Source organism: Labeo rohita, chromosome 10 (genome assembly GCF_022985175.1).
Source record: "Labeo rohita strain BAU-BD-2019 chromosome 10, IGBB_LRoh.1.0, whole genome shotgun sequence".
Lineage (NCBI taxonomy): Eukaryota > Metazoa > Chordata > Actinopteri > Cypriniformes > Cyprinidae > Labeo > Labeo rohita.
Window position 1 is genome coordinate 20,859,829 of NC_066878.1, and position 13,225 is coordinate 20,873,053.

Consider the following 13,225-nt stretch of genomic DNA (forward strand, 5'->3'; position numbering starts at 1 on the left):
ACAAATATATAAATAAAACAATAAGGAAAAATAAATTAAGAAAAAAGATCAAGATAAACGAAAAGATAAATAAAAAAACCAATACATGTCTAATAAAACAAAATGATTAATCATATAAGATAAAAGTAAAGTAAAAAAAATAAAACTACGGAAAAAATTAAAATAAAAAAAAAAGTTTGATAAATTAACTTTTTAAAGATAAAAAGTTAAATAAGTTAAAAAGAAAAAGTAAAAAAGAAAAAAGGACTTATGAACAAACAAATAAGGAAAATTAAGAAAGAAAAAAAAAAAAGAAAGAAAGAAAGAAAGAAAGATAGACAGACAGACAGACATATATAGATACAATTAAAAATACACATAATATTAAATAAAGTTACCCTAATAAGATAAAATTAAAATAAGATCAAATAAAATAAATCAGATATAAACAAATGAAAAATAAATAAAATAAAAATGCATAAAAAGATGATAAAATTAGACAAAGATGATAAAAAAAAACAATTAAAAAAAGCTAAATAAAAGTTAAATTAAATATAATAAAAAAAAAAAAGTTACATATTGTAAATAAGTAAATAAATAAATAAACAACCAAACAAATAAAACTTTAATAAGACCAATCAAATTTTGTTAATGAAAAAAAAAAAAAAAAAAAAAAAAAAAAAAAAAAAATCTGTAATCACTCTAGTTTATTCATCAGACTGATAGTGTAAGGCCAAATCAAACATTGTGGGATACAGTACTAAGCGCAGTGTGCTTTGTTGTTTAGTGTGCATTTTAGCAAAAGCATTAGGTAGTATGGTAGTATGCAGCTCTGAAGCGTCGAGTGAGTGTGTGCTGGACGGCTCTTCGTTGAGACCTACAGTGAGGGGTGTGGGAAAGTAAAAGGAGAAGTCTAAATGTGTCTTTTGTGTGGCCGAGCTGAGTCCTCAATACACCTCAGATCACTCTCTCTCTCACGAACAGGACACAACAACAAAAGACACATGGAAGTACCTTTCTGACTGGACCTGCTGTAAGCCTTCAGCTCTATGACGTTCGCCTTCACCTCAAACCACATCTGTTTGGGCTGGAAACCACCCGTGTACCACACTTTAGCTGTTCCTGTTTCAACAACAAACACCAAACTCTAAAAACTCTGTTTGGAAACTTTTCTCAGCATATACTGATATTAACTGATACCAGTTTGATTCATCTGCATATCATAAAATGGGACTAAAATGTAGTTGTCAAGTGATTAATTGTAGTTCTAATTATTAAATGCATAAACTACTGTCCAAGTTTCACTTAAGAGTCACTTGGGAGTCATAAAAGGTTTCTTGAATGAACTGTGTTTTTTAAAGAATAGGTTGAAAAGACAGGAAGTCAAAGGCTTCACGCCATCTAGTGGTTTTACTCAGAACTGCAATCAATGGAAACTGTTTCTGGAGGTCTTCATTTATTACCATTGTCCAGCGTGATCCAGAAGTAGACGTTGTCAACACGGGCAAAAGACACAATGAAGGCGGATCCGGTGCTGTACTCCTTATAATTAGAGCCATCCATATTAATAGAGCTGATCACTTCATTACCTAGTATAAAAGAAGAGAAAAAACATCAGTTAGTGTTATTGATTGATCATTTCCACAGCATAAAATAAGACATTCATTTTTTGTTATAAACAAACTTTTAACAAAAACAAATAGTTTACAGTAAGAGCGTAATATGATTGTAGATTTTGCCTAATTTAACATTAAGCTTGCTAAAGACAAAAAAAAAAAAAAAAAAAATTTGTGGTCATTTGTAGTCATAGATAATCTAGTATTTCTTAAATGAAAATAAACTCCATTAGAGTTTTAATAATAATAATAATAATAATAATAATAATAATAATAATAATAATAATAATAATAATAATAATAATAATAATAATAATAATAATAATAATAATAATAATCATAATAAATTTGTATTTTCTAAATAAACTATTTTATAACAAGAATAAGTACTACAATTAAAGAAATGTATTTCTCAAAATAAACAAATGTACAAATGTAAAATAAATAAAATGCATGAGTGTTTTTATAAAAATAATAATAATAATAATAATAATAATAATAATAATAATAATAATAATAATAACAATAATAAATCAACACTGTAAGTATAAATAGTATAAATTAAAAGGAAACTTGAATGGTTGATCTTGATAGCCAACACACCATGTAAAAACTAAGAACATAAAATATCTTCCAAATGCTTTATAAAAAAATAAAAATAAAAAAATAACAATACTAAATGCAGTAACAGGGTTGTGTGCAAAATGTATTTAAGCTGAAAATAATAAATAAACAAACAAATATATGTATGCATGCATGCATATACATATATATATACATATACATATATATATATACATACATACATACATATACATATATATATACATATATATATATATATATATATATATATATATATATATATATATATATATATATATATATATATATATATATATATATATATATATATATATATATATATATATGTGTGTGTGTGTGTATATATATATATATATATATATATATATATATGTCAGACGTCAATCTGTACCCTATTTGTGGAAAGTGCAATTTAGTTTTTCTTTTTAACGCACCAATATCTGCCCAATACAGTGTGGTTCCTTTCTCAGAGAAGGCAAGTGAAGCAGGCATCTTTGCTTTGCCCCAGAGCAGCGTGCGATTGTTCCCGTCCATGTGAGCGCAGTCCACCTGGGGCAGAGATTCAGGTCCTCTCCGTCCCACTGCTGTGAAGCACAGCCGGCCCGTGGGAGGGTGCAGGGCGATGGAGATCGTTCCCTCCACCTCAGCTTGCAGCACCAGGCTGGTGTATTTCCCTCCAGCGGACGTGACGTAAAGCTGGGGGCTCTTGACACTGCTCCAGTATAGGTTTCGGGTGACCCAGTCCACAGCCAGAGCCGTTATCAGGTCCCCTTTGAGCTGAAGCACGTGACCGATGGGTGTAAAACCAGAGCTGCCGAGTTCCAGCTGAGCTACAGATCCCCGTCCCGCGTCAGCTATGGAGATGGTGTGATCCTTGAGGAGCAGATCAAAGTCTGAAGCTTCATTCACAGCAGGCAGAGACAAAGAGCGGTGCTCCGGCCACGTCTTCAGACCGACCCCTGAATGAAGACTCTTAGTGAAGATCTGAGCAGGGGAGTGAGGTCAGAAAATTAAGAATGGCTTATTATTGAGGGATCAGTAAAAGTAAAGTTTTGTTTTGGATAGGGAAAAAAAATGCCTCATTTCTAAAATAAATAAAATTAAATTAAATATACATATAACTTCACACAGAAAAAAAACCCTTCATAATATATACAAAATAAAATTATGAAAAAAAAGAAATTCTGATTTATACTTGCCCTAAATAATTAAAATAAAACAAAATCAAATATAAAATCAAATAAAAATATGACCACACAGAAATCACACATCATACATATTTACAAAATAAAATTATGAAAGAAAAGACTAATTTATCTTAAATAATTAAATAATTGACATAAAATGAAATAAAATTAAATAAAATAATAAAATAAAAATACACTGTAACCAGGAAAAATACACTATACAAATTACTTACAAAATAAAATGACAAATTCTCATTTATCTTAACCCTAAATAATTGACCAAAAATAAAAGAAAATAAAAATATAACTTCACACAGAAAAAAAAAAATCAGATACCACGTCTATTTTTTAAACTAAATAAAATTATGAACAAATATTTAATATTTAATTCTTAGCCCTAAATATTAATTAAAATATAAAAATAAAATAAAAAAAATATAACTTCACACAGAAAAAATAAATAAATAAAATAAAACAAAATTAAATCAAATAAAAATATAACCACACAGAAATTGCACATCATATATATTTACAAAATGTGAAATATGAAAAAAAAAAAAAAAAAAAAAAAAAAACACCACACAATACTTATGTAAGTGCAAAACGTAATTTTCAAACATTTGATTTTTTTTCTTACTTTTTGCAAAGGAAAATATTAAATAATTAAAGAAAATTAGATAATTCAATATTTTTGTAATAATAACAAATATATATATGTATAGAGAGAGAGAGAGAGAGAGAGAGAGAGAGAGAGAGAGAGAGAGACACTTTATAGCAAACATTATTATTATTATTATTATTATTATTATTATTATTATTATTATTATTATTATTATTATTATTATTATTATTATATTTTTTTTTTTTTTCCCCTCATAATTTTACTTTGGGGATTATTTTTTGAGTGAAAGGATATTCAGTGGGGGGGGACAAAAAAATAAAATAAAATGAAACAAAACAAAAATGAAAATTGATAACTAAAAATGCTTATAAATTAAGAAAAATATAAATGTTCATAAGTTCATAATTTTATCTATTTATCATTTAATAGCAATTATATTAATTATACAAACACATTAAATAATTTAGAAGTGATAAATAGTTTAAGTATATAATTTTATTTACAAAATTATAAATAAAATTAAAATAATATATAATTACTATTAAAATATAATACATTCATAAAAGAAAAAAAAAAATTAAATCATTTACAATTACAAATAATTAAATGTACTCCTAAATTACATAATTGCATAAATTACAAATTACATAATTACAAATAAATGCTAACAAATCATTTTAATGTATCAAAGTAAATCATCATTTATTTATAATATTAATTATACATTTACAAACAAAATATTTATGATTTACTATTAAAATAATTTAATTATGCATTAACTTAATTAGAAAAAAATATATATAATTTAATAAGAACACATGGTAATTCATTTATTAGTTATTAATTTATAAATAATCAAATTTGGCTGTTGGTCAACTAGGTGAGGTCAGCCAAAATGAATGCAGTAATGAATTAATGAAATATTACAAATGACTGCACTGATAAGTTCTGCGCAGTAAGAAGAATGTGCATTTAAATAAGGTACATTTTGATTTCATTTTGTTTTTTTTTACTTTAACCAGTAAATACTTAATGAGAGTATACTCTACAATTTTAAAGGTGGTACTCTACAATCCCTCCTGGCGAAACTACAGTGTCATTAGAAGCCATTCATTCACTCTTCTGAAGTGAAGTACCTGTGTAATCACAGTAGGAGACAGCAGCATCAGAAAAGAAGAGGACGAATCCACAGGTGGGGTGCAGGTGAATCCGTCCACGGCTAAGAGAAATCCTGTCGGGCAGCGACAGACCGCTTTGAGCCCCGAAGTCAGCAAACACACACGAGAACATCTGAGCTTCTCACACGGGCTGGACACGTTGGGCTGCAAAAGAGGGTGGACAACCTGGACCAAAACAGAAAGGGAAAACACTCAGTAATGAAAGATATGCTGATGCATAAGACATTTAGTAAAGTGTACAGTATGTATTCTCACCTTGAGGTCGAACGGCTGTCCGGGTCTCTTGAGGTAAACTCTGCGGTTCTTGCCAGTCAGTTTATTTGCTCCTTGAATGGCTCTTCTGCGAGTGTCAGACCAGTAAACCACGTCATTAAACACAGCCACAGAGAAAGGACTGGGCATCTCAGACAGCTGTAGAAACTGCAAAATTATAAAAACAAATAGATTCAGAAAGAAAATTGCACCATTTATTGTACATTGCAAACATGCGTAGCATTGCATATTACCCTCATGTTTTCTCCATCCAGTGTCGCTGAGCCTATACATCTGAGCTTCTCGTCAGTCCAATACAGTCTGTCAGTCAAAACGTCCACGGTCACGCTGACGGGCCGGTTGAGACCGCGGCTGACCGCCACTTTCCGGTCTGATCCGTCCATGCCAGAGCACTCGATCTGTGCCTGTCCTCCAATCTCTGACCAAAACATTATCCTGCAAACAACTCATCTTGATCCATACACTGACACTGAAAACTCATAATAGCGGCAAGTTATGGAGACGCTTCTTACCCTTTCTGAGGCAGTAGCACAAGTGAACGAGGCTGCTGCAAATCCTTATCCACAACTACTATGTAGTTTTGCGGATTTACAATACTGCTGGTCAGTCGCACAGCTAGAATCTTCCCGGCAACACCATCGACCCAGTAAAGGTTCCTTCCCATCCAGTCAATAGCAATGGAATCTGATTTCACACCTGAATGTGCAAAATTACTTTGGTTAGGGCAGGGACTCCCAAACTTTGTAAGCTGAAATTTTTGTAATATATTTAGCGTTTGTTTTTGAAGCTTATATTCCAAACCAACTTAAAGGGGTCATCGGATGCCCATTTTTCACAAGTTGATATGATTCTTCAGGGTCTTAATGAAAAGTCTCTAATATACTTTGGTTAAAAATTCTCAGTGGTGGTGTAAAACAACACCCTTTTTACCTTGTCAAAATCAGCTCTGAAAAAATCTCATTCTGGTCGAGGCTGCTTTAAATATTAATGAGCTCTGCTCACCCCACCCCTCTCTTCTCTCTGTGGAGTGACGAGCCTGTTTACTTTAGACGCATTTGGCCGCGCTTAGCCGCTAAACTTGCTAACTACCACGTTATAAGGAAAGGCGATCGCAAAGATTCATTAAAAAAAAAAACCTTATACTCACTTCTGCTGTAAGTGAAGCTGGATCACGAATGATTTGTGCGAACACAGACAGATATATGTAGATCGGGAGACGCATTCCCTTCACAAACAAACGTAATCTACAGCATCTTCAGCGGCTCAGATGTCGGGAGTAAATGACGACCACTATGTTCATTACTACATCCAGCAACACAACACCTCAACACTATTCTGACTTGGTGTGGCTTACAGTCAGGTGTGATTTATTTTTCAGAAAATATGATATTTTAAGAACTTTGAGATTAAAAGGCAATATTTCAATAATTTAACATTCATATATGTGACTCTGGACCACAAAACCAGTCATAAGGGTCCATTTTATACATCTGAAAGCTGAAATAAGCTGTGAAAACTAATAAAATAACTTTTTATCTTCCCTAAAAAAAATGCAATGACAGGGTTGTGTGCAATGAGTACAGAGTACAGGGTTGCAAGTTTTCCATTGATGCATGGTTTGTTAGGACAGGACAATATTTGGCCAAGATACAACTATTTGAAAATCTGGAATCTGAGGGTGCAAAAAAATAAAAAAATAAATAAAAATAAAATCGAAATATTGAGAACATGTCTTTAAAAGTTGTCCAAACGAAGTTCTTAGCAATGCATATTACTAATCAAAAATTAAGTTTACAAAATATCTTTATGGAACATTATCTACACTTAATCTCCTAATGATTTTTGACATCAAAGAAAAATCAATAATTTTGACCTATATAATGTATTGTTGGCTATTGCTACAAATATACAAATATATACATGCTACTTAAGACTGGTTTTGTGGTCCAGGGTCAAAATGCAGATCAATGCAGGTTTAAATTTACATTTTTGTGACTTTATTGATTTATCTGATTGACCCAGCAAAATTTGTCATATTCCCATGTGTCATTTAATGTGTTCCAACCAAGTGAAATAGAATCAATATGTACTGGCTGCTGCAAATTTTATAAGGATAAACATACGTTTTTTTAGTATGGCTCTTAAAGATAATAAAAATCAAAATGATTAATAATAGTTAAACTAGTATTATTGCACTTTTTTTTAGTGTAGTGTAATACAATTATTAGATTTTAAAATGAAGTTTTTTTTAAATAATTGCATTTTTATTTTATTTATTAATTTATATTAGGTTATTATTATTATTATTATTATTATTATTATTATTATTATTACTACTACTACTACTTCTACCTTTGACAATAGTTCCAATGTTGTCCTTTTCTCCATGGAAGGCATATTTGATACGCTCTTCCTCCAGACTGACCCAGTACACCCTCTGCTCTTTCCGGTCATAGTCCACAGAGAAGATGGGCTTCCGTCCCGGTGTGATGAGAGCTTGAATACTGGAGCGCCGCAGACCCAAATTTAAGAGCTCATACTGTTCAGAGACCAAAAGACTGGGTTCCTCTGCACAAAAACATGATTGGCATATAAACAGAGTAGAATACTACTACATAAAAGAAATACTATTGGAAGGCAACAAGTACGCATTGTCTATATACATATGTACACTATTTTTAGCATTTCCTGTGGACCCAGTTGTGTAAAGACACTGTTGTGCGATTATTTAAATATTTTTGTACCTTTTCAGATGAGACCACCCCTTGGCATGAAAAAGGAATCACTTTACAAACAGTAACTTCTTGGTAATACTTGACTAGAATCATCAGCAGATGTTATAGTGATAAACAAAAGTTTGGCTACATCAGGATAGCTAGCTCCTATAGACTGATACCTGCTGTCTTGCAGCTGCGTCCATCCGGCTCCAGTATAAACTCAGGGTGGCATTGACACAGGTAGGAGCCCAGAGTGTTGAGGCATTTATGACTGCAGGCATCAGGCTGAATCTCTTTACATTCATCTATGTCGTTGCAGGTTAAACCGTCAGACTGAAGTCTGAAGCCAATCTTACAGCCACATCTCTGGAGACACAAGAGTCTTTGATCATACAGCTGTTTGCATTTGCATTTCACTAAATGGTGCATAAATCTAAAATTTAAATTCTGTTTGATTCATTAATTGTGTTTTGGATAATTAATGCATGATACACTGGGTATTATAAAGTATTTTCTATAAAGCAATAAATAAATGTTTGACCGCTCCATGTGGAGTGTTGATGCAGTAGTGCTGGCATGATGGGCTGCTGGGACTGGAGCAGTTGTTTTTCAGACACCCCACACCCTCATCAGAGCCGTCTGCACAGTCAGACGCCCTGTTGCACACCAGATCTGGGTCCACACACTCCCCACTTCCACAGCGGAACAAGTGTGTCGGGCATTTCACTTGACCACCTACAAAACAAGCAATGTTTACACTTTTGTATTATTGAACAGATTCTGGCATGGAGTTTAGAAGTAACTGCACTCACATCCAGACTCATCACTCTCATCTTTGCAGTCCTTTACGCCATCACACCTCCACGTCGTCATAATGCATTGAGTTTTAGATGCACATGACCACTGGAACTCTCCACACTTCAGTGGGGTCAGCTTGCAGTTCTAAACAGGAAGAGAAGAGGTTGTATGACTATGGCACCGATAGACAACTTGCAATCATGTTGAACCTTCTGAATACATGTCTACTTGCACGTCTACTTTGTAGACACATAACAAACACCCAACAAAAACACAACAAACAAAACACCAAGACCAAACAAAAACCACCACCCTGCAAATAAACACCACAAACACCAACACACTACATACACCAAACAAAACAATGCACGCAACAAACACCACAACATACCAAATGCCAAACAAACACAATGCAAAATACCACAAACCACCATAAACAAACACCAACACCACAGCACACCATAAACACCAAACAAAATACCCCCCCAATACCAGAGTACACCAGACATCAAATACCACAAAACACAAACACACAACACCACACAGCAGCACACCACAAACAAACAAGACACCACATGAACAAAAACACCAAACACCACACCAATAACACACAAATACCAAACAAAACATCACAGAACAAATCAACAAAAACACCACATAAATAAAAACTCACCACATGAACAAAACACCAAACAGAACACCAATAACACGCCACAAACACCAAACAAAACACAGAGAACAAATCACTGAACAAAAACACCAAACACCATAAACAATACCAACACAGCACAAAGCACCACAAACACCAATTGCAACACCACAAGACAAAACCACACCAACCACAAACACCGAACACCACAAAACCGCCACACAAACCCAAACATTACAAACAAGGCGCTGTTGTGCCTTCTTGGAGAGTGACATGGTGTTGGTGGTCCAGGTTAGATCCTCCGTGATGTGCACCCCCAGAAATTTGGTGCTGCTGACTGTCTCCACAGTCGAGCTGTCGATGGTCAGTGGGGGGTGGTCAGCAGAGTTCCTCCTGAAGTCCATCACAACCTCCTTTGTCTTACTCACATTGAGGGACAGGTTGTCTGCACCACACCATTCAACCAGTTTTGCCACTTCCTCTCTGTAGGGTGTTTCATCGTTGTTGCTGATGAGACCTACCACAGTCGTGTCATTAGCAAACTTGATGATGCGGTTGGAGCTGAACTTGGCAGTGCAGTTGTGGGTCAGCAGCGTGAAGAGCAGCGGGCTGAGAACACAGCCCTGTGGGGCACCTGTGCTCAGTGTGGTAGTGCTCGAGGTGTTGTGGCCGACACGGACTGACTGAGGTCTTCCAGTTAAGAAGTCCAGGATCCAATTACAGAGGGAGGTGTTAAGGCCCAGAAGGTTTAGTTTGTTGATCAGCTGTTGTGGGATTATTGTATTGAATGCTGAGCTGAAGTCAATGAACAGCATTCTAACATAAGTGTCTTTGTTGTCTAAGTGAGTAAGAGCCAGGTGGAGGGTGGAGGAAATGGCTTCGTCTGTGGAGCGGTTTGGACGGTATGCAAACTGGAGCAGATCGAGTGTGTTGGGGAGGCTGGTTTTGATATTGCGCATAACTAACCTCTCAAAGCACTTCATCATGATTGGAGTCAGTGCTATGGGTCGGTAGTCATTCAGACAAGACACAGGGGACTTCTTTGGAACTGGAATTATGGAGGTGGATTTGAGACATGTAGGGACGACTGCCTGGCTCAGCGAGGTGTTGAAGATATCTGTTAGGACATCCGTCAGCTGTGCAGCACAGTCTCTCAGTACATGGCCAGGTACGTTGTCAGGACCCGCAGCCTTGCGTGGGTTAACCCTGGATAGAGTCTTCGGAGAGGCTTTTATTAAACATAAAATAAACAAAAATGTCCAAAAGGTGGAATAAAGTGTCCAAAATAAACAGGGGATCTGGTGTCCTCATCGTGCTGGGGAGTTCTGTGAAGGAGGGAGCAGTGGTCAAAAGGGAAGGGTCCAGGTAAGGGGTGGAGTCCGGTGGCCGCATGCGCTCCCCTCTCAGGTCCGTCTGGGGGATTCAACGGCCCAGCATCCTCGCCCATCAGCTGTCTAACAGGTGCGGTACTCGTTCGGACCGCAGGACCGGCAGCTCGTTGCTTCTGATGGCACTTGATCCCTTCAACGCTCCCTTCCTGGAACCACAAGGACACCGGCGTGCATGCACGGGGAAGAGACCAGTTTCCTGAGGAGAGGCGCGCTCTGCCTTTCAACAGTGGCGGTGATGAGGCTTCATTGACGTCAGGTGTGCCTCATCACACGCCACCAGACCTGGCTGCTTTCGGCGCCTGTCCTCTCTCACATGCCCACTCCCATCGGGAGCCTGGTGAAGGGTGGCGATTAAGGGACTGGATAATGATGATGACGATAAGTAGGGGGGAGGCAGTCGACTCGTCATACTCCACAAAACCAAAAACACCACAACACACGACAAATAAACACCACAAACACTAAACAAAACACCACACACACGCACACCAATAACACACCACAAACACCAAACTAACAGCTCAACACACCACAAACACCAATTACAGAAACAACACAAAACCACACCACAAGTACCAAACAAAACACCACACAAAACCCCAACATCACAAACAAAAATACCACAATCGCTAAACAAAACCTTCACTCAACCACAGATGCTATTCAACTACAACACAGTACAAACAGCACACACACACAATAAACAAACACCAAACAAAAACACCACACACAAACATTACAAACAGAAACACCACGAATCACCAAACAAAACCTTCACTCAACCACAAACACTATACAACTACGACAGTACAAACAGCAAACAAAACACACAAAACAGTACACACACACACACACACACAACAACACCACACACAAACAAAACGTTACAAACAGAAACACCACAATCACCAAAAAAAACCTTAACTACAAACACCGCAAACAAAAAAAAAAAAAAAAAAAAAAAAAAAAAAAAAAAACACACAACAACAATACAAACAAAACCACAAATAAGATCAAATTAAAACAGCAGAAACAAAAAGACTACACACCAAACAAAAATACCACATACACAAACACTCAATCAGTGCAGTTCCTCACCCTCTCATCAGCCCCATCACTGCAGTCCAGGTCTCCATCACAGAGCCATTCTTTCAGCAGACACTCGTGCGTGTGAGGGCAGCGCTGCTCCACAGGACAGTGTGGAGGTTGAGCACATCCCTTCTCATCCGAGTGATCACGACAGTCAGCGTACCCATCACAGCGGAGAGCCAGAGCCACACACTGACCGTTACTGCACTGAAACCGGTCACTGGAACAGGGCTCTACCACTGCAGGACGAAGTGTAAGAAAAACTGTCCAAATTTTCACATTTTCAAATTTTCATATTTTATTTTTCACATTAACCAAAATGCTGCAATGCAAGCCTGTTCGATATAGTGAAACAAAGTCTTTGAGACTGAACCCAGATTTTTACCCATTACTTACTACCATGAACACTTCATGCTGTTGACCTACCACAGTTGGCTTCATCAGTGCCATCCGCACAGTCTCTCTCTCCATCACAGAGGAAGGTTTCAGGAACGCAGCGGGTTTTGTCGTCACACGGGTGCCTGCACTCCTCTGAGAGCTTCATGCAGTTGATTTCATCGGAGCGGTCCTGACACTGAGCTGTGCCGTCACACACAAGCTTCATGTCTATACACTTCCTGGCGTGAGCACACTGGAACTGACCTACAGGGTTGAATTAATAAAATGTCAATTTGTCCAGTTCAATTCTTTATTAAATAAAAATAAACTCTATTTCTACCGTAAAGTGTACCTTTTTTACATTTGCGCTCACAGTTCCTCTCATCAGATCCATCTTTGCAGTCTTTCTCCCCGTCACACACATGACTGTACAGCACACAGTCTTTCCCATCCCTACAAGGCTTGGATCCCAAGGGACATTTCAGAGGCAATGAAGCACTTGCAGCCACAAGACCAGTGTCTGAAATGGGGAAAATCATTTGGAAAGATTAAATGAAATAGGAACAGTTCACCAAAAAATAAAATCATCCAACTCTTACTCATACAAACCTTTTTATAATGGAAAACACTGAAGATGTTTAAAATAAAATAGAATCAAATAAATTAAAATAAAATATAAAATACACTGACCAAAATTATAAACGCAACACTTTTGTTTTTGCCCCCATTTTTCATGAGCTGA

General features: G+C 36.0%; 1 protein-coding gene across 9 annotated transcripts in view; it reads right to left on the bottom strand.

The window, feature by feature from the left end:
- The window catches only part of si:dkey-88l16.3 (low-density lipoprotein receptor-related protein 2), a 52,415-nt gene that overhangs the window by 7,984 nt on the left and 31,206 nt on the right, over positions 1 to 13,225 (bottom strand). For all 9 annotated transcript variants that reach the window (XM_051121928.1, XM_051121923.1, XM_051121929.1 and 6 more), the window contains 14 exons: positions 12,836 to 13,003; positions 12,532 to 12,747; positions 12,115 to 12,344; positions 8,991 to 9,120; positions 8,720 to 8,913; positions 8,358 to 8,544; positions 7,814 to 8,029; positions 5,974 to 6,157; positions 5,695 to 5,896; positions 5,444 to 5,608; positions 5,147 to 5,353; positions 2,636 to 3,185; positions 1,443 to 1,568; positions 994 to 1,101 (listed from right to left, as the gene is read on the bottom strand). In XM_051121928.1, coding sequence (XP_050977885.1) covers positions 994 to 1,101; positions 1,443 to 1,568; positions 2,636 to 3,185; positions 5,147 to 5,353; positions 5,444 to 5,608; positions 5,695 to 5,896; positions 5,974 to 6,157; positions 7,814 to 8,029; positions 8,358 to 8,544; positions 8,720 to 8,913; positions 8,991 to 9,120; positions 12,115 to 12,344; positions 12,532 to 12,747; positions 12,836 to 13,003 — 2,883 coding nt within the window. The remainder of the gene's footprint in view (positions 1 to 993; positions 1,102 to 1,442; positions 1,569 to 2,635; positions 3,186 to 5,146; positions 5,354 to 5,443; positions 5,609 to 5,694; positions 5,897 to 5,973; positions 6,158 to 7,813; positions 8,030 to 8,357; positions 8,545 to 8,719; positions 8,914 to 8,990; positions 9,121 to 12,114; positions 12,345 to 12,531; positions 12,748 to 12,835; positions 13,004 to 13,225) is intronic.